At 44.4% G+C, this 21953-nt stretch overlaps 1 protein-coding gene across 1 annotated transcript in view; it reads right to left on the bottom strand.

The window, feature by feature from the left end:
* The window catches only part of LOC147724115 (uncharacterized), a 70134-nt gene that overhangs the window by 845 nt on the left and 47336 nt on the right, over nucleotides 1–21953 (bottom strand). Inside the window, exons 2-3 of the mRNA XM_086917994.1 lie at nucleotides 984–1182; nucleotides 151–285 (exon numbers count right to left, since the gene is read on the bottom strand). Coding sequence (XP_086774120.1) covers nucleotides 151–285; nucleotides 984–1182 — 334 coding nt within the window. The remainder of the gene's footprint in view (nucleotides 1–150; nucleotides 286–983; nucleotides 1183–21953) is intronic.

Here is a 21953-nt window from a genome sequence, read left to right as displayed (position 1 = left end):
CTCTCTCCTTCTGTCTTCCTCTCTCTCTGCCTCTATCTGTCTGTCGGTCCCAGCCTGCTGTAATTACCATATTGTAATTTGTCACTGGTCCAGCACTGGATACACATCATATGCTATCTAAGAGTCAGATAGTACCATGATCCAGCTTACCTGTACTCCACACCACCGCTGCCTGCTTCCTCACAGTCTGATTGTCCACTTGCGCCGCATCCTCCCCAGAGTCGCCCTCAGACTCCGAGTCGATGACGATCACGTCCGAGCTGGCCCCGCCACCAGCTGTTCCACCTAAAAAATATATTTAAGACTGTTAGATTACACCACTCACTAGTATTTGGTCTAGGAATGAAGAAGTTTGAAAACAGAAAAAATAATTGACTGTCTACTCTAGTCTAAAGTAAAAATGTCCCTCCTTCCAGGGAAGGCTGTTGTCTTGCTGCACTTTTTTGTCACAATTGATGAATGCTTGCTTAATTTTAACACACATCTTTTTTCTCTGAACAGACAGACGCTGGACTTCTACGGACAAGAGCAACCAACTAAACCAGGTGAAAGCTCGGCTCGACCACAAGACATGTGTTCCATTACTCATCAACTCAGCACCAAGCACTTTTCCTTTTCCAGCTAACTTTATTTTAATATATGTGTTTACTTTTACTTTTTTTAATAAAGCTTTTAAACTTGAATAGACTCTGTGGTTTTTGGTCCTCCAAGCTAGAGTGACTGAGAGAAAGGTTTTGTAATTTTTGCAAGGAGGAGTCCGTGCCGCTGACACTACCGAGTTTATACTATAGTATACAGTGTGCCAAACACGCCACTCTGAAATATTATTACTCTGGTCTTTGGTGTCCATAGTAAGGTTTGTGGAGAATTGTCCCTGCAACAGTAGTATTATTGATTTAGCTCCTATCTAAACACTGTTTCGAAAATTTAAATTAGGAACGCTTGGACAACAATAGGTCCTCTATATTTAAATGAAAACTTACTGGGGCCAGCAAAGGAGCACTCGCCGCCCTGGCCTGCATCATCCTCCTCCTTTGGAGCCACTGCATCCGCTGTTTCTGTCCGCTTGCCCCTGGGCGGACCTGACGTACAACATGAAAGAAAGAACAGAAAAAAATGATGATTGCTGCTTGTCGATGTCCTTGTCAACCAAATCAAACATTTAGAAAGAACAAGAACCAACTATTTTAGCCAAAAAGAGGGCTACAAAGGAAGGACTGCACCTGAGCCTCTACTCAGTCATTTAGGACAATGATGCGTCACTGAAACCCTGCGCCTGCATGAAGCAGGCTTACGGCTTGACGCAGCATTGCTGGAGCTGCGCCATCGTTGCAACGCAACTCCATCAATGAGCCGCCTTTACGGCACCGATGCGTAACGCTTCGGTGACGTTTTGGCACCATGGCGTGCCGCATTGAAAATACGGCGCACCATGGGTGGTGCTGGCGTGCCTCACACTTTGCAGGGATGCACAGGTAATGCACTTAGGGGCATACTTACGAGTTCTGGGCTGCACACCTCCAGAGGTGCACCAGAACAAAATGCGTAACTCAAAACTAACCTTGCGTCACGGCAGATGCGCCGCAATTACAATGCGGCAAACCCTGGCGCAAGGGTAGGCAGATGCGTGATGCATCTCGTGACGAAAGAGGGGCGCATCTCTAGAGTCGCGTCGCAGGCGCGATGCAACTATAGCAATGCTCAGGGATGCCCAATACTCAACATACCGCATCAGTCCTTACGCCTGCTTCAAGCAAGCAGGCATAAAGAATTGACGTAGCAGCGTCGCGGAAGTGCCTGCGTTAAATCTTGTAGATTTCACGCAGGCACTTTTGCGAGGCGCACATCTGCCTGACCGCCACCCCCCCCCCCTCCCCCTGCGTGGCAACGCACCCATTGTGGCGCAGGCCCAGGTCTTAACGTGGCGCATCTCCTTAGAAGCATCACGTTGTACATGACTCGCTGGGATGCGCCACGTTTACGTCGCTGTGCGTCAGGTAAGGCAGCGTAAACGTGGCGCAAGGGGCTTGTAAATCTGCCCCTTTGTGTCTAGCATTACGCAGTTCTGTAAAGTACACTCATACATTACTCAGCCCAATTAAATGAACACAAAATAGAAAACAAATAAGCAGTGGCACCGCCACAGAGAAAGAGAGCAGTGCACCTGAAATGCACAGAAGATTTTGAAATATTAATTTAGCTCTCCTATCAATGTAATCAGCAGCATTATTGTTCTTTGTAAAAAAGTTAAAGCAAACATTTGCAATATTAACACACAGAGCAGGAGAAAAAACAGAGTAGTGAGTGATGAAAAAATTGCTACTACTACTCACCAAGCCCGGGGACCTCCACTCCCAGCAGATCGAGCAGGTCGTGCTCCCGCTCCAGAATATCGGTCCAGCGGTGGGTCACCTGATTATAGGTGCGCTGGACCCCCGTGATCTTAAAAAGGGCCCGGCACACCTGCCCCCACCGCTTCCGACGCTCCTGGCTGTTGGTATAACCGGCAGCAATCCTGCCGCCTGCTGCGATGGTCCTCGGGAGACGGCGCTGCACAAAATAAACGAGTGTGCCCACCTCCTCAGGGCTGAAGATCTCCCTGGGCACCACCATTTCCGCCCTCAAGCGGCCACACGGGAGCCGGGCACGGGCTGCGGTGCCCGGCTTGGGCAGCTTGACAGCTGTCTTCACCATGTTCTGGGCAGGTAAGGAGATAAAATGAAAAAGAATAGGAGTAGAGAAGAAGGAAATAAAAGTTTAAAAAGTACTTGAAAAGTAAACAAAAGTAGCCTAAAACACAAAAATATAGACCTAAAAAACAAGAGGGATAGAAAAAAAGTTTAATAGATCAAAAACAAAATAAAATAAGCAAAGGATGGCAGAGATATACAGAGGATAGAAACACCATGCCCAGACACATAGGAATGAATGAAAAACAAGATGGCGGCCGATCACGTGAGCGTAAGTAGGTTCTCACGCGATTTCTCTCGCGAACTCGTGCAAACTTGTATTCGCAAGGCGCTCATCGCGCGAGACTACACATAGCGGGCGGAAACGGAAAAACGTCACGCAAACAAAATGGCGGCGCCCAGAAACCTTGGGGTAACTCGCACGAGTTCGCGGCTTACACGATCGATTTCGCACGACGCCGCGCCTCGCGAATAGTGCGAAATTACCGAAAAACGAGTTTTGCAAAAGGAAAAGCTATGAGCAGGTGCAAAAGTTCAACCTCATCATTTGTAACCATTCCCTGTAGTGCTTCCTGAAGGGGCCATCCAGAATTCGGTTAGGTTCCTGTTAAAAAAAAATTACATTGCAACAAACAGGAAAAGGAAAGGAAAGGGAGCAGACAAGCAGGTGCCAGCCTTCATTAATGTCAGTTGGGGCAGGGCAGGTGTTGTTGTAATTTAATTATGCAAAACTTAAGGCACTTAGCAGGTGTGCTTTGCTTTGCCACAATAATGTACACTCACTGGTCAACCAGAGGGTGCTGTGATGACACCGAGGGTGGCATGGGTGTGACAGCCAGAGGGTGGCATGGGTAAACCAGAGTGCCAGTGTTGACAGAGGATGGCAGTGCTTTGTTTGCCCCAATAATGTACACTGGTGAACCAGAGGGTGCTGTGATGATACAGAGGGTGACATGGGTGAGCCTGAGGGTGGCATGGGTGAACAAAGAGAGTGCCAGTGGTGACAGAGGGTGGCAGTGATGAAGAAAGGCTTGCAAACAGGCTGGGCACGTAGAAACAACAAGTTCGCAAAACTGGCGACCGGACAAGTAAGTTCGCAATTTGCGAAATTGCACAAAACCCTCGCGAACTTGCAGAAACGCGTGCGAACACCCCAAAAAATAAAATCCGCAAAATCCGCGAGGATTCGCCGATTTTGCTGATTTTCGCAATCCGCAAATCCGCAAATCCGCAAATTCGCGGATTGCGAATCCGCAAAATCCGCCCATGCCTAACTAGTGGTTGAATCACCTCTGCATGGTTGGGTTGTCGTAAGGAGGTGACACAATTTATCGCTTTACCCAACTTGTTCCTTGCATAAGAAACATGTGGTTGCCAAGAACCAGTGTTAGAAAATAGCAACCCCAAATAGGGAAAAGTGCAAGTGCTTCTTAGGACATTTGTCCCTGATTTAATCTCAGTAATTTTACACTTTTTAGGGCCACAGCTCATGATAAAAGATTTTTTTAAATTTGTGGTCAAGCCTAGGTCAGCCATAAAATGGACAAAACCTGAAATTAAAGTGCGCAGTGCCTTAGGTGTGCGGCCCATTAGGACCGCATCATCTGCGTAAAGAAGAGTGGGTATGGGGACCCCATTCACGTAAGGTACATCTTTTGTTAAAGTACTCAGGGAGCTGCTCAAATCATTAATATATAGAATAAAAAGCAGGGGACCCTCTGGTTTTCTCAAGGTACTGGTAATTGAGCTACTAATTAAAGATTCTTGCTCACTGGGGGGGATTTATAAACTTTTGACTTACTTACTACCCGATGATCTCACTAAACATGTGGACCGGAGGCAAAACCCATTAGAGCTTAATACTGGGGAAGCTGAGGATTCATTACTTTTACCGCAGAGATCATTTATGGCTACAAATTTACAACTTCAGTATTAAAAAACGTGCTTCAATTTATATATAACACCTTCAAAGATTGCTAAATGGGGTAGGGTAACTGGGTCTACTTGCCCCCGCTGCCAACAACCAGCAGCCGATCTTGTCCATATGTTTGCGGCATGCCTGACACTTGACACTTTTAAAAAGAGTGTTAGAGGCTATTTAACAAGTATTCTCTGTACAGAAATTGATCTGACACCTAAGTTGATTGTATTAGGGATAGGCGATGCTCACCCTTGGAATTCTAATTACATCTTTTTATTTGTTGCCTGCACAGTTTTCAGGTTGTGTATAGCTACGCATTGGCTTGACCCTATTCCTCCCAATGGGACAACAATGGTTGGGAAGGCTCTTGTCAATTTTCAGATTTGAAAAAGCTATATATGCTAGATCAGGTCATAGACTGAGAACAAAAGGTACGGCTATCTGGGCTCCTTTGCTGAATTGGTCCTATCGGAATGAATGAACATAAAATATTAGGTTGCCTAGTATTCTACTATGTAAACTTTGTTTTGTTTTAATTCTCATCCTTGCGCCATATTTAATTTCATTTCATTTCATTCCTGACATTTGTACCAATTGTGTTGCCTCGTGTGGAGGTGCGGCGTGGGGGGGTACTTCACTGTTATTATGGACTTTTTGGTTTTGTTTAAACTGATTTGGTTTAAAAAGAAAAAAATGAAAAAGAAGAATTAAAAAATAAATCAAAAATATTTGCAGTTTTTAAACGCAAATACCAGGACGCATGCTGTTAGTAAAATCATCACAGTATTTATGAAGCATTTTACCATGTCATTTTAAAAATCCCATTTAAAACTACATACTACAAATTAAGTATCTCTTCCATTGCTACGACAGTCGTACATGTGAGCACAATGTCACTTTAAAAATATACCGCAACATTGTCATGTGATCAAGGCTCCTTGTGAGTTGAAACACGTAAAGGCGCAATCCTAATAAAATACTGTATTATATTATACCTGTGGTCCGTGTCCGTGGTTTGGAAGAATCCGAAGTACTGGCGGCAAGTGCAATATGTGATCCAGGAAGGTTTTGCCTGAATCCACATGGACCCCCGCTTACTAAGAGGTCTAAGCCGAAACAGAAACCAACATTGTGCACAGTCTCCATACAAAATAAATAAGATACACTGCACAATCGACAATTCAAATATTTCAGGATGTCGAGTGACACTACAGGACCGCGAAGCAGCGGCTTTATAACTTTTCAGTAATCTGCCAACAGTGCTCCCCACAAAAACGCCTAGTAGTAAAACCAACATAAACAGCACCACCAAAGACAAATTCAGACAATTAGAAAAATGTATGCATCAAGAACAGAGCAAGTGGTGGGAGTCTAAGTCTTTGCAGAGATATATGGACGTAGGAAGAATACCACGAGGTCTGAGAATCTTCATTGCCCAGAACTTCGAAAATCAAAACCCCCTTATGATGCAAGAATGGGCGGACTGTAACTTAGAAACTTCCAGAAAATTGATTTTGATTCTCATTAATTATGCCGATGTGGATAGAGCCTCTTTGTTAGAACAAATCAACAAATTAAAAGAAGAGATTGAGAGAAACGGACAAAGTGAAGAACTCTTAACAATGTGAAAGGAAATGATAACGCGCTTGAAAAAGGAAGAGGACATAATAAAAGAGAGGAAAGCTTACATATTCTTGAGCAACAAAAACGACTACGAGCTGGGTCAGATTTTTACATTTTCTAAAAAATATGATATGATGAGAGGTATCAAGGACAAAAAAAGTGATGAACAAACACCAAGCACTTCACGGAGTTATGATCGAACAGTACAAACGTCTAATTCGAATTTAAGTTCAGCACCAGACAGTGGCTCTGATTCAGAGTTAAGGGACACTAACAAAAATTCCCTACATAATAGAAAGACCCCAGGTGAAGAATTGCATTTTTTGTCATGGAGTACAGGGCAACACTTCGCCAAGAAATCTGCAGGCCAAAACAACAACAACAGAAACTACAAACATAGGCAGAGTAGGAAGGCCAATCGGCAACACCACAAGACCCAAAAGACAAGCGACAGATAGATGGAAACAACCCTAGAAGCCCAACCATTGACTCAAGATAGCAAAACCATCATTAACCTGGCAATAATCAACCTAACCAAAGCAGAGGAACAAATATTGAGCTTAGGATTGTCTCACTGTCCGGAAAGTAATTTCTATTATGCAAAAAACAGAATGGATATATATCGATGGATAAGGAAATTGAAGCTCAAGAAATATCACATGCTCAAAAACAAAGAAAAAACTCCCAATGTAGGAATAAAGGATCAATGACAAGAAGATCAAAATCCCATCATTTCGGTAGACAGTGATAGTACATTGTCATTGGATCTACAAGAACTATGGACAGAAGGCCACACAAATGACACCCAAAACAGCAGGTCAGAACCAACAACGGTGGAGATCCCAAATATAAGCACAAGTATAGAACCAGCTATACAACACCATTTAGAGGAAAATCTACATTTAATCCTATAATGGGACGTGACTCCGTAGATATCTTCAACGAACAGATTGTTGCCCAGCTCAAATGTTTACATTACAAAGTTGGAAACTCTAAAGACAAATACAACCAACGGAATATGACATATCACAAGTTGATGAACCGACTGGAAAAAGAAAGCTCTATCATCATTAGAAATGCCGACAAAGGTGACAATATTGTCATATGGGATAAAAAAAGAGTACATCAAAGAGGTATTATCACCATTGAGTGACCAATCATGCTGCATCAAATGCAATGGGGCAGAATTAAAGCAAATTTCAAAAATATACAATGCCAAACTAAACACCTGGAAAACTAAAGAATTATTACCTAATGAAGAGTACAATTTAAAAAAAATGACCATCCAGTAACTCCTTCAATCTGTTTTATCCCAAAGGTCCACAAAGATTCTCAAAACCCGCCAGAAAGGCCAATTATTTTGGCCGACAATGGATTTTTAGAAGATACATCTCAATATGTTGACTATTTTTTACAAGGACTTGTTCAATCATTACCATTATATGTGCAGGATAGTAACAACTTTTTAAACAAACTGACTGACTGCACTTGGCAAGATAACTATCTTTTAATTGCGCTGGATGTGACTTTGCTTTATACAAGCATAAAACACAGATGTTCGAACGCACTTAAACATTATTTGTCTAAAAGAACAGATCTACTGATGCAACACAGTTAAATGTTAATTGAAATTGTATCATTTTGTTTAGACAATAATGTATTTATGTTTAACAATATGCTATATAAGCAAACCAGAGGTGTAGTCATGGGTGCCAGCTTTCCCCCCAGTTATGCATGTCTCCACATGGGGTGGTGGGAGGAGATGGTACTCAGAGTAAAATTCAAAGAAAAAGATACAAAATAACATTTCGGTATGGCTTCGCTATATCGATGACCTCTTTGTAGTATGGAAGGGCACACAACAGGAAGCGCAGGAGTTCATCAATACTATCAATAATAACAGATTGAACCTACATTCCACTGCCTCAATCAGTGCAGATTCAGTAAGCTTTCTAAATATGCAGGTGCATATAAAAAACAACACAATAGAAACAAAGCTCTATCGTAAAGAGACAGCAGGCAACGGGACCCTACATGTCAGCAGTGCCCATCTGAGGCATTTGATAAACAGCATCCCCTATGGGGAAATGCTGAGACTTAGAAGAGTGAATAGTGGTCTAGCAACTCTCAAACAGGCTCAATAAGAAAGCAATCAGGTTCCTGCTAAGAGGTTATTCACTAAAGACCATAGAAAGTGCCTTTGCCAAATCCATGATGGTTGAAAGATTAGATTTGATTCAGGGTAAACACAAAAAAGCAATCACTGAGTCAGAACAACATGCCATCTCCATGACACCTAAACAACAAGAGTTTAGGATAATCATGGAATTCAGTAAACAACACAAGGAAATACGTAATACTTTCAAGCGCAACTGGCCTTTGATATGAGATGACCCTACAATAGGAACCACACTACCTAGTAACATTTCAAACACCCAAAGTAGGGCACCCTCGATGCGAGACAAACTGGTGAAACTAGTCCAGAGAAAATAGAAAGCTGCAGCTGGTTAACAACACATAAAGGTTTTTTTTAAATGTAAAGTATGCAAAGCGTGTCAACAGGGGATTAATACAACAACATTTACAACCTCTTTCAGCCCTGGGAAACATAAGATCAATAAACTTCTAACCTGCAAGACAGAATTTGTAATCTACGTCCTGTTGTGTCCATGCGGCTTACAATACATAGGGAGCACAAAACTCCAAGCCCACAAGTGAATATAACAGTATATGCGAGTCATCAACAACCAGGCAACACATATCCTGTTGCCAGACACTTCAGGGAATACCATAACTCAAAGAGTGAAGACTTAAAATACTTCCTCATAGATTCAGTACCTGCAAGTAGAAGAGGAGGCAACCAGGAGGAAAAACTACGCAAGTTAGAAACCAGATACATCTTGGAAATGGATTCAAAACAGCCAGGGGGGCTTAACATTACAGATGATTTACACACCTGCATCTAGATTAACTCAACATAAGAAGAGAGAAATAGCTATCACCGTTACAACAGGTTTTAAACCAATAAATATGTTTAACTTTTGCATTGGATGTTTTAAGGTATTTTTATACTTATATATATTTATGTATTTATATGTTTATAGACGTATATTTGTTCTATCCATTGTATGAAATAGACACATATGTACTATATCCATTGCAGAAAAATAGGGTAAACACGAAAACATCACACATGCAATTTATCTACGATAAGTCAATATATTCTGACAAAACAGGATATCTGATAGATGTGACCCATAATCTTGAAAACAGAAGTATGGTGATCCTATGATATTTAAACCGAAGTTTATGACAGAACTAAGGTGTAACAAAATTTTAACGACCAACATAATATTGTCTAAATTCTAACAAGTTGACAATAATATGACATCGTTGATAAGCGGCAAATGACAAATAGATGCAATCAAAGTGTTATATATCTGCCATCAGCAAAACGGTACTGCACTTTAAAATGTATACACACTATGCGCTAAGAGCACTTTTAAACAGTATGGATCAGTGTGTGCTTGTATTAGTTATTGTATTGGAGTGAAAGTATATGTTAGTATATGTTTAAATAAGTGAGGTGGTTTGTGTATAACTGGACAGGTTAGAAAATAAAAGTGTGATTCATTATTTCCATTACTGACTAGGTGTGTGAATAACTATGAATGAGAGGCGGTGTCTGAGTGTCTGTATAGATATGTGACTGTATATGATAATGCTACATTGATGGCTGACTGTATGTATGAGTTACTTTATGGGTGAATTAATTGATGTGTGTAGACCTAGGAATTAGTCAGTGGATATGTACTAACTGGTATTGGTGTGTAAATGGTTTTGAAAAATATAGTCTGTAATTTAGAGTGGGTGTATCAAGTGTTATATTAAGGTCTGATGAGGTGCATCAGATTGTCACATGGATGATGTCATCAGGGATATCATTTGAGATGTCATCAGTGATGTCACTGACCAAGTCATGAATGATGTAATATGTGACGTCATCAGCAGTGCATTGCGGGGGCGCGAGTTATAGTTAGCTCAACTAACTATAACAGCGGAATTTCTATTGTATTGTATGAGTGAAATGTCCAACTAACTATAACCTCCCTGAAACCTATGTTTTTTTCTGTGAATTTCTAAGGTTTTTTAAATTCTAATTCCTAACTATAACATCTGTAAAACCTATGTTTTTTTCCGTGAATTTCAAAGGTTTTTTAAATGCTAATTTCTAACTATAACATACCTAAAACCTATGTTTTTTTCAGTGAATTTCAAAGGTTTTTTTCAATGCTAATTTCTAATTATAATGTTCATTAAACATATCTTTTTTTCTGTGTTTTTTAATTATCATCCCATTCTCAACCTGGTGAAAACTGCAAATCTTACCACTCTTCCATCGATACCTTCCACCAACAAAATTGCCACAAACGAGAGCCACAACTAACGCTAATTATATGCAAAGTAGGAATTCCCGTGTAAAAAAAAACCACAAAAACACTACTTCCCCATATTTTCAACAACCAGCCAAATCTGCAATGCGATCCAAAAAGCAGGCAATAAGCCGAGTTAGAAGTAACAAATTAACATCAACCTTTAACTGGTGTAATGAGGTCGACTATCTACTGCGTGAATTGGACCCAACTCAGTCACATCTAAAGACCAACACGTGATAAATATATACTGATCATGTAGCTCGGACACCCAACAAGGCCACAACACCCAGCGCAATCACCACCAGAACCTCTCCCGCTACTACCACTGAGGCAGCCAAAAACAGGACAATGGACCTTCCCAAAATACCATGTCCCTCAGACGCTCAATAGCTGAATGTTGGGAGATGTGGCAACCAACTATATATGAAGAAGGCAAGTCACCCATCAATAATAATGCACACAATGCCAAGTGTAACGCTGATGTGCTTCCCAGACCTCACTATGCAAACCACAAACCTCTCCATGTGGAGATATACTATTGATACTTATACTGTAGTGCACAGTGGACGCAACCATGTTACCTTAGGCAGTGGGGAAGATCTTGGTCATGTAGCTGTGTTGCCCCCCCCCCCCCGAGAAGCAGAAGCGGAGGGGGCTGGTGCAGCGTACTTCACTCCAGCATAGGAGTATGAATAAATAGGCCAGGCCCTGGGCGTGGTTCAGTTCTATTTCCATAAACAATCTCTTGCATTGCAGTGTACTATGTGTCTTTAAATCAGTAGGATTTATTGTGATCAATATTGGAGAGAGCGTTATGTATTTTGATTCTCAGGTTTGTATAATGGCTCACGTAGAGTGTCTTTTTCAAATTCTAATTAAGTTGTTGTTGTGAAAATACGAACGCTGATAGTTAAAAGCCCTAGACACAGGTCAGGTGACCCCTACGTGCACGTGATGACTTAGGTAAAACGAATTAGCATATAAAGCGCCAATAGAAACACATGGCGTTTACTGCATCAAACAGAAACGGAAATATCGAGAAAGCGCTGGTTCCCTGCATGAAGTAAGTGTTAGCAGTATGATGGGGCCGTAGGGGGTGATGCTTTATGTACGGACTCAGGAAGGTTAAATAGAAGTGGGGATGATTAGTCAATGCATTGGATGTGAAGATTAGAGGGATCCCGACACCGCTTTTTTCTAAAGTGGATGCGAATAGTTTTTTGGCTTTCTTATAATAATACCAAAGACAGCCGTATCCAAATCGGGGAACTAAAGGATATACTGCACCCTGTGAATATAGATTGCAGAAATGCATGGGTAGCTTGGGATGGATAATAACGTTTTTTGCTTCTTACCATATATCTTTTTAGTTAAATGAAAGGACATGAATATAAGAAGGACCCAATTTATTTTATATTCCTGCATTTTAAAAGGGTGCAAAATTAAGTAGGTCAGTGTTATTAGTATCATTATTAACATTGATGGAACACTCTAAGACAGATCTAGATGTATTATTCATAGACTGTCAGAAAGATTGTTTTCTAAAATATATTTTTGTTGATTTTTGAAAGGGGTTTCATACCAGGGTGAATCAGCACTTGGCTCCTTCAGAATAGACTATTGGACCTATATAACTGTTGCCAAAGGAGTCTCTGATTTTAGAGAACTACACAGCGTAGGTAAGCCCTTAATTCTGTAGTGGCTGTGATGTTCAGTGTGTATATGGTGAGGAAGAATGCCCGAGAAGGTGGATGAATGCGTAGTGGAATAAGTTTGAGGAACACAGAGGAGCATTGTTGAGATTAAAAATTAAAAATGTTGGGGTTATATAAAGGTAGTAATGAAAAAATCTTTTTAATTTGAACCAGTGAGGAGAAATTAGTGTAATAATGTATTGTATATACTGTATTTTGTATATGGAGATTTCAAATGAATTTTAGTATTTACTTGATGTTTTGCATTATAGATAATCCAATTCAATTCAATTCACGAATACTTTATTCGGTATAAAAACAATACCATACAAAGTGCATTATTTTTAAAAAAAACAAAAGGGAGTATATATAAACAATCACAGAATAAATATTTCATATCTAAAAGCCCGGTTGAAAACAGTTTATACAATAAAACAGAATCCTGGGCCATTTTAGTGCAGCCAACCTTTCTATCACATGAAGTGATCGGAAACCATTATTCATCACCTCTAGTGTTCCTTAGTCTCACAGCAGATCTCAAGAAGTTTACCATACTAAACAATGTTAGAGGATCCGCTGAGAGTTTCAAAAACAGTAGGGCCACTTTTGCCTGGTTGAATCTGGCTTGCCTTAAAAGCGGTTTTAAAAACATTGTCCTGGGGTACGCATAAAAGAGACATATTAAAACGAAGTGAAGACTGTCCTGCGGAGACTGCTGGTCACAGCCGCATGATCCCTTTATGTCCATATCTGGTGTGTTCCCTGCTGGAACTGATAAAATGTGGTGCAAGAGATTCAACCTGAGTCTGGTTATTAGGAATCTGTCATGTTTATTGTGCATATTGGACAGATAAAATTCCATTCCTGGGGTTGATTTTGTTAGCAAGTGGGCTCTCACCGAGGATTTCATCAGTTCTCTATCCTCCCTTTCCGAAGCTATTTACCTTGTGTATCCATCTTTATGATACCCTTGTCTTTGCATCTGAGTGTCTTCGCTCTCCAGACGAGTGGTCGCTCCCCTGCCTCCCTGGCGCACTGTGGTATCGTTGTTCCGCTTTTGTCTGTCCTAATTAACTGCCTGCAGTCAGCCCCGCTTGCCGCTTTGCTTATTTTACATTTTAAACCGCGTTTGTCATTGTGTAAACATTATTGCTGTATTTGCGCATTCCGCCCCAAGCGCTCCGCTCCGCTGACCCCTCCGCTGCCATTTTGAGTGTTATTGTCCTCCTTCGTGGCCCGCCCCGCCTCCCAGCTGAGACGCCCTCCCACTGCCTAGATACAGCGCTCCGTGTCCTGAACGCGCTGTGACTCGCTTCGCTCTCCAGCCGAGTGGTTGCTCCCCTGCCTCCCTGGCGCACTGTGGTATCGTTGTTCCGCTTTTGTCTGTCCTAATTAACTGCCTGCAGTCAGCCCCGCTTGCCGCTTTGCTTATTTTACATTTTAAACCGCGTTTGTCATTGTGTAAACATTATTGCTGTATTTGCGCATTCCGCCCCAAGCGCTCCGCTCCGCTGACCCCTCCGCTGCCATTTTGAGTGTTGTTGTCCTCCTTCGTGGCCCGCCCCGCCTCCCAGCTGAGACGCCCTCCCACTGCCTAGATACAGCGCTCCGTGTCCTGAACGCGCTGTGACTCGCTTCGCTCTCCAGCCGAGTGGTCGCTCCCCTGCCTCCCTGGCGCACTGTGGTATCGTTGTTCCGCTTTTGTCTGTCCTAATTAACTGCCTGCAGTCAGCCCCGCTTGCCGCTTTGCTTATTTTACATTTTAAACCGCGTTTGTCATTGTGTAAACATTATTGCTGTATTTGCGCATTCCGCCCCAAGCGCTCCGCTCCGCTGACCCCTCCGCTGCCATTTTGAGTGTTGTTGTCCTCCTTCGTGGCCCGCCCCGCCTCCCAGCTGAGACACCCTCCCACTGCCTAGATACAGCGCTCCGTGTCCTGAACGCGCTGTGACTCGCTTCGCTCTCCAGCCGAGTGGTCGCTCCCCTGCCTCCCTGGCGCACTGTGGTATCGTTGTTCCGCTTTTGTCTGTCCTAATTAACTGCCTGCAGTCAGCCCCGCTTGCCGCTTTGCTTATTTTACATTTTAAACCGCGTTTGTCATTGTGTAAACATTATTGCTGTATTTGCGCATTCCGCCCCAAGCGCTCCGCTCCGCTGACCCCTCCGCTGCCATTTTGAGTGTTGTTGTCCTCCTTCGTGGCCCGCCCCGCCTCCCAGCTGAGACGCCCTCCCACTGCCTAGATACAGCGCTCCGTGTCCTGAACGCGCTGTGACTCGCTTCGCTCTCCAGCCGAGTGGTCGCTCCCCTGCCTCCCTGGCGCACTGTGGTATCGTTGTTCCGCTTTTGTCTGTCCTAATTAACTGCCTGCAGTCAGCCCCGCTTGCCGCTTTGCTTATTTTACATTTTAAACCGCGTTTGTCATTGTGTAAACATTATTGCTGTATTTGCGCATTCCGCCCCAAGCGCTCCGCTTCGCTGACCCCTCCGCTGCCATTTTGAGTGTCGTTGTCCTCCTTCGTGGCCCGCCCCGCCTCCCAGCTGAGACGCCCTCGCCCCTCCCCCCCCACTATCCATATATGACAGGAGTCCCCGCGTGCAGCGTTCACGCGCAGCGACCGCGCCCAATCCGCGCCAAAGGTGCGCCAAAGGTGCGCCAAAGGTAAGCCCGTCTACGCCCGTCCGCACCTGGACCGCGCCCAGCGCCAGACCCCCTGGCCCCCGTCCCTCCCAGCCCCCCCGCATTACCTACGATGCCGCCACCCTCCTAGCCCTTAACCCCGGTCGCGCCCCCAACTGCGTCCAAGCCGCTCCTGGACACACCCATGGACCTTTCTCCTGCTACTCCTGCAAATTCATCGGCACCGACAACATCTCCGCTACGACCACAACACAGATTCCTGACCCCAACCACCTACAGTGCATCCTCCTCAACACCCGCTCGGTCCACAGACACGCCATTGACCTATGGAATCTACTAGACACCATCTCTCCAGACGTCGCCTTCCTAACAGAAACTTGGATGAACGCTTCCTCCGCCCCAGACATCACCATTGCCATCCCTGAAGACTATAAGATCACACGCAAGGACCGCACCGACCATACAGGAGGAGGAATCGCTATCGTCCATAAGAAATCCATCCGCATCTCAACCAGCTCTGACGCCAACCTCGCTAACTCCGAACACCTTCACTTCCAGATCCACATCGACCCCAAGACCACTCTCAGAGGCACCCTCCTCTACAGACCACCAGGACCCCGCGCAAAATTCAGTGAAGACATCACAGACTTCATCACCCCACACGCGCTCCCCTCCAAAGACTACATCCTTCTGGGAGACCTCAACTTTCACCTTGAAAAGATCAACGACCGCAACACCGCCACCCTCTTAGACAACCTCGCCAACCTCGGACTTAAACAACTAGTCACTTCCCCCACCCACATCGCAGGTCACACACTCGACCCCATCTTCACCTCCAGCAATCATGTCTCCTTCAGCCACACTACGGATCTCCTCTGGACTGACCACAGCTGCGTTCACTTCACCTACAACAAGCCGAAACCCATCAACCACCTCCAACCAACTCTGCAAAGAAACTGGAACAAAATCACCACAGACCAGATTTCCGCATCGCTCCTTCTAAACACCCCAGCCCACTCTTCTAACGCAAACGAAGCCGCCGCCAACCTCACCCTATGGTTATCCAACACCGCCGACACCTTAGCACCACTGAAAAAACGTCAAAGCAAACCTGGCAGCAAAAAGGCCTCATGGTTCAACGATGATCTTAAGAAGTCCAAGAAACTCTGCCGCTCCCTTGAAAAGACCTGGAAAAAAGACCCAACCACTAGCACCAAGGACGCCTTCAAAAACGCCACCCGCACTCACCACCAACTAATCCGAAAGGCCAAGAAAACAGCATTCAAGGATCGACTTGACAACAACGCCCACAACAGCAAGGAACTTTTCAACATCGTCAAGGAATTTACCAATCCCTCAGCCAACTCCAACGACATCACCCCCTCTCAAGCCCTCTGCGACTCCCTAGCCTCATTCTTCCACAAAAAGATTGCAGACATCCACAACAGCTTCGACAACCAACCCGGAGACCAACCCACCCGACCATTTGCTGAACATTCTCCCCACGTGAACACCCTTAACAACTGGAACCCAATCTCCACTGAGGACACAATCCGCCTGATGAATTCCATCCACTCAGGATCTCCCACAGACCCATGTCCTCACCACATCTTCAACAAAGCAGACTCCATCATAGCACCGCACCTCCGAGACGTCATCAACTGCTCCTTCAACTCCGCCACCTTCCCGGAAGACTGGAAACACGCTGAACTCACCGCCCTTCTGAAAAAACCCACAGCGGACCCCACCGAACTCAAAAATTACCGCCCCATCTCGCTCCTTCCATTCCCGGCCAAAATCATCGAGAAAGCTGTCAACAACCAGCTCGCCGCCTTCCTCGAAGCCAACAAATCCCTCGACTCCTCACAATCTGGCTTCCGAGCAAAACACAGCACTGAGACCGCCCTCATCGCAGCAACAGACGACATTCGAACTCTACTGGACAATGGAGACACAGTCGCCCTCATCCTCCTCGACCTCTCCGCAGCATTCGACACAGTCTGCCACAGCACCCTTTTACAACGCCTCAATAACATCGGAATCCAAGGAAAAGCACTTGAATGGATCACCTCGTTCCTCACCGGAAGAACCCAGAGAGTCCGCCTCCCACCATTCAAGTCCGAGGCCACTGAAGTAATCTGTGGCGTACCACAAGGATCCTCACTCAGCCCCACCCTCTTCAACGTATACATGAGCCCCCTCGCGGCCATCGCCCGCCAACACAACCTCAACATCATCTCTTACGCGGATGACACTCAACTAATCCTTTCTCTCACCAATGACCCCAGCACCGCCAAAACTAACCTACACGAAGGAATGAAAGAAGTTGCCGAATGGATGAAACAAAGCCGTCTGAAACTGAACTCAGACAAAACAGAAGTCCTCATCTTAGGGACATCCCCCTCTGCATGGGACGACTCCTGGTGGCCGGAAGCCCTCGGAAAAGCACCCATCCCGACAGACCACGCACGGAACCTAGGCGTCATCCTGGATTCTTCACTCTCAATGAACAGACAAGTCAGCGCCGTATCCTCTTCCTGCTTCAACATTCTTCGCATGCTCAGAAAAACATTTCGCTGGATCCCCACCGAAACAAGGAAAACAGTCACCCATGCTCTGGTCACGAGCCGACTGGACTACGGAAACACCCTCTACGCAGGCACTACCGCTAAACTCCAGAAGAAACTCCAACGAATCCAAAACGCCTCAGCCAGGATCATATTAGACATCCCACGCAACGAACACATCTCTGGTCACCTTAAAGACCTCCACTGGCTACCTGTCAATAAGAGGATCACTTTCCGACTGCTAACCCACGCACACAAATCACTCTACGACATCGGACCAGAATGCCTCAACTCACGACTGTCCTTCTACACCCCCTCCCGCCAACTACGCTCTTCCAGCCAAGCCCTCGCCACTGTACCTCGCATCAACAAGACCACCATGGGAGGCAGATCCTTCTCATACCTGGCTGCTAAAACTTGGAACTCACTCCCCGCTTACCTTCGCCTTACCCAGAACCACCTAGCATTCAGAAAGCAACTTAAAACGTGGATATTTGACAAGTAATCCTCCTCCCCTGTCTAAGCGCCTTGAGACCCTCTGGGTATGTAGTGCGCTATACAAATTCTCTGACTTGACTTGACTTGACTTGACAGGTTCATCAAAATATTTAACGTAGCCCAGCCCTTTCAAGGTATCCCTTACATATTTAAGCCAAGGTATAGTTAGTCCCCTATCCAGGGCAATGCAATCCGTTAGTATTTGCCTGCTTAAAGTGGCCTCAGGGTTCATCCATATTTTAATCCAACAGGTTATGGGTTTGAGTCTTAGCCTGTCGCTGATATTAGAGAGGCCTAACTCCTCATGAACAATATGGGAAGGCGTGCTTTGTGGTACCTGCAGAATCCTTCTCAGGAATTTATTTTCCTCATTTTGAAGCAACAAGATATCTCTAAAACCCCAAACCTCGCTTCCATACAAGGTCCTAGCACAGCATACTGAGGTGTACAGGTGCATGATTTCCTTTGGTGACCAGCGGCCTAATCTTTTTGCAAAATTCATGATTGAACCCACCAAGCAAATTTGGGATCTACATTTGTCATTAATCAATCTTTTAAAACTAAGGTGATTGTCAAATAAAATCCCTAGATAATTAAAAGCCTGCGCTTTTTCTAGTTTGTGAGACCCAATTGTAAAAAGAAAATTCTTGGACAGTCTTTTCCCTGTTTCCATAATATAGGTTTTAGTAAGATTGGGTGTTAGGTCTATCTCCTCCATAAAGCTGACAAAGCCATCAATAAGGGAATGTAGTCCCCGGGCTGTGCGGGCCAGGAGTACCGTGTCATCCGCGTATAGTAGGACCGGTATACCTCTCCTACCTATGTGCGGACAGTCCACCCCTAGGTCTCCTAGCGCCTTGTCCTGACCATTTATGTATAATGTGAATAGAAAAGGCGCCAGGATGCATCCCTGCCTTACACCTCTTGAACAAGGGAAGAGATTAGTTGTGTTCCCCTCTTCATTAAATCTGACCTGTGCAGCAGTGTTCTGGTGGAGCACTCTCAAGATATTTATCACGTCTGGGTCTACCCCGAGCTGCCCTAAATATTCCAGCAGTTTCCTCTCATTCACCCGGTCGAAATCTGCCGTCAGGTCCAGAAAGGACAAGTACACCGTCCCCTTACTTGCCTCATTGTGTTTGGCCACCATTTGGTATAGATTAAGGCATTGGTCTGTTATAGATAATCATAAATCAGCGACAGTACAATATCACTTTAGTCTTGAAAAAGAAGTTCCAACTATATTACCTTCGAAACGGGTCGACGCCTGTTGACCATTAACTCATCACTCTGCATCTGCCTTAAATGTTTATGAATTTCAACACATTAGGGTGATTTTATGGAAGTTTTTTGTCATGAGTCATGGCATCTAAAGACAAAGTGTATATGTCTCCTTTTTTAACTCTTGCATCAGGTTTTTAAAAGTGTTTACATAATTATTTTTTGGTGTTCTTGTGAGCAACAGATTATTGTTTTTGTGGTGGGTAGGAGAAATAGGAATCTTCCGCAATTTCTGTACTAATTTTTACACTCTACTTTTAATAAATGTATTACCTCAAATGTATAAAACTTAGGGATAGATGTAGGTAATCTCATTTTACTGATTCCTAAATACCGAATTTTACAGAGTCGGTATTTAGGAATCGGTAAATATGATGTAGGTGATGAATCGGTAAAATTTACAGATTCGGTAATATTTCTTATTACCGATTCAGTAATACCGATTCGGTAATAAGAAATACCTTCCTATTCATTCCTATGGGCCTGGAGACCCATAGGAATGAATGGGAAGCCATTCACTATTACCGATTCATTATTTATTGAATCGGTAATAGCAGGAGCATATTCAAGGGTGGCAGGGTGTCACATTGACACCCTGTTGCACCCCTAAATCGTGCATGTGGCACCTTGAAAAAAGCAAAATATTGCTTTTTTAAAGGTATTCGGTATTTACCACCAACTTTTAGTTGGTGGTAAATAATGAATCCTTAAGGCATTCACTTGAGTGCTACCTACATAGGTTTTAAGGATTCAGTAATTTACTGATTCCTTAAAATAAGGAATCAGTATTTTACCGATTCCTTAAAATAAGAAATCAGTATTTTACCGAATCCTTAAAATAAGGAATCTGTATTTTACCAAATCCTTAAAATAAGGAATTGGTAAATTACTGAATCCTTAAAACCAGCCTCCTACATTAGAAAGGGCTAAATACCGATCGGTAACGGGAAAATCACCAATTTTACGGCCGTTACCGACCGGTATTAGCTACCTACATCTGGCCCTTAGCTCTTTAATTTATGTTATAAACTGTACAATGAAATTTGGTTTGTTAGTTTCAACAGTGACTTCTCGGGTTGAATGTTTTGTTTGATTGTTGAACCATAAGAAGTATGTATGTTTGGTAGGATAGTTTAAAGCAAGAGCACATTCACTCCTAAAGGACATTTGTCTTTTAGTATTCACTTCTGGGAAGACCAACAAGTCTGCAGAGCGATGGCACTCACCCTGGCATGTGGCTGCCGCCATGACTGTGGGCCTCCTCCATACAAGCCCCCTGCAAACCCAGCAGCACAGCACCGCAGAGTTATGTCTGTACCGACAACTGCCTTCGATCTACACTGCGGACAGCAGGGTTCACAATTTGAATTCAGCCTTGATTTATTATTTGCACAGAAAATTGTATTCTATGTCTGCGAATTTTGTCAAGAAGAAGTGACAAAAAGCATTCCTCGATGTCTATTCTAACTACTGCCTTTGATCTACACTGCGAACAGCAGGGCTCACAATTCGGATACAGTGGCAATAGCAGACGATGCAGTCCAGTTTGCAAGACACGTTGCTTCCAGTGCGGCCCGCCGGGACCACGCATCATTGCAGGATGCGCACACGCTGTGTGCTTCAGGTGCTACTAACTCACTGCATCATAAGTCATCTCCATGTGCCCTTATCAAGGCAAAACATTGAACCCAGTGCGGCCCGCCGGAACCACGTATCATCGCAGGGTGCGCACACACTGAGTGCTCCAGGTGCCACTAACTGTGCAGCTCAACTCAACACCACATGACTGTGCTCCCATCCTGACCGCTGCCTGCGCCCTACACTGGGGTTACACGGTTCACAATTTAAGATTAGTAGCGACGCAAATTGTGTAAGAGACTATAATGGGTTAAGAAGACCAAATGCTTCCAATCTGTGCAGCTCAAGTCAACGTCACCTGCCTGTGAGCCTTTGCTAACTGCTGCCTCCGGTCTACACTGTGGACGACCAGCGACACGTGGTGCCAACTAACCCTGTTCAACGCAAGCCAATCCCTCATGTGTAACTGGTTCCTGAGTCCTGAATAGCAGCGACCACAACACCAGACTCCCTTCAATCAGTGAAGGATATTTGCATATGGAAGGCCAGCGACACGTGGCCAGTGGGGCCACCAACTTATGCACATGGCTATGGGCCCCTGCTCACCGCTACCTCTGACCTACACTGTGGAAGACCGGTGACACGTTGTGCCACTAACTCTGTTCAACTCAAGCCGATCCCACATGTGTATCTGTGTTCTGAGTCCTGAATAGCAGTGACCCCAACTCCATGAGACAACTACAGCAGCAGACTCCCTTCAATCAGTGAGGCATATTGACATATGCAGCGGCGGAAACACGTGGTGCCACTAACTTTATTCAGCACAAGCTGATCCCACGTGTGTAACTGTGTCCGTAGTCCTGAATCGCACTGACCCCAAGTCCGTGGCAGTGACCACAGCACCACACTCCCTTCGATCAGTGAGGCACATTTCGATATACAAGGCCGGCAACACGTAGTCCCACTAACTCTCTTTAACACAAGCCGATCCCATATGTGTAACTGTGTCCTGAGTCCTGAATTAC

The sequence above is a fragment of the Lissotriton vulgaris genome, chromosome 4_1 (genome assembly GCF_964263255.1).
Source record: "Lissotriton vulgaris chromosome 4_1, aLisVul1.2, whole genome shotgun sequence".
NCBI classification, from domain to species: Eukaryota; Metazoa; Chordata; class Amphibia; order Caudata; family Salamandridae; genus Lissotriton; species Lissotriton vulgaris.
This window is presented reverse-complemented; position numbering and strand designations above follow the sequence as displayed.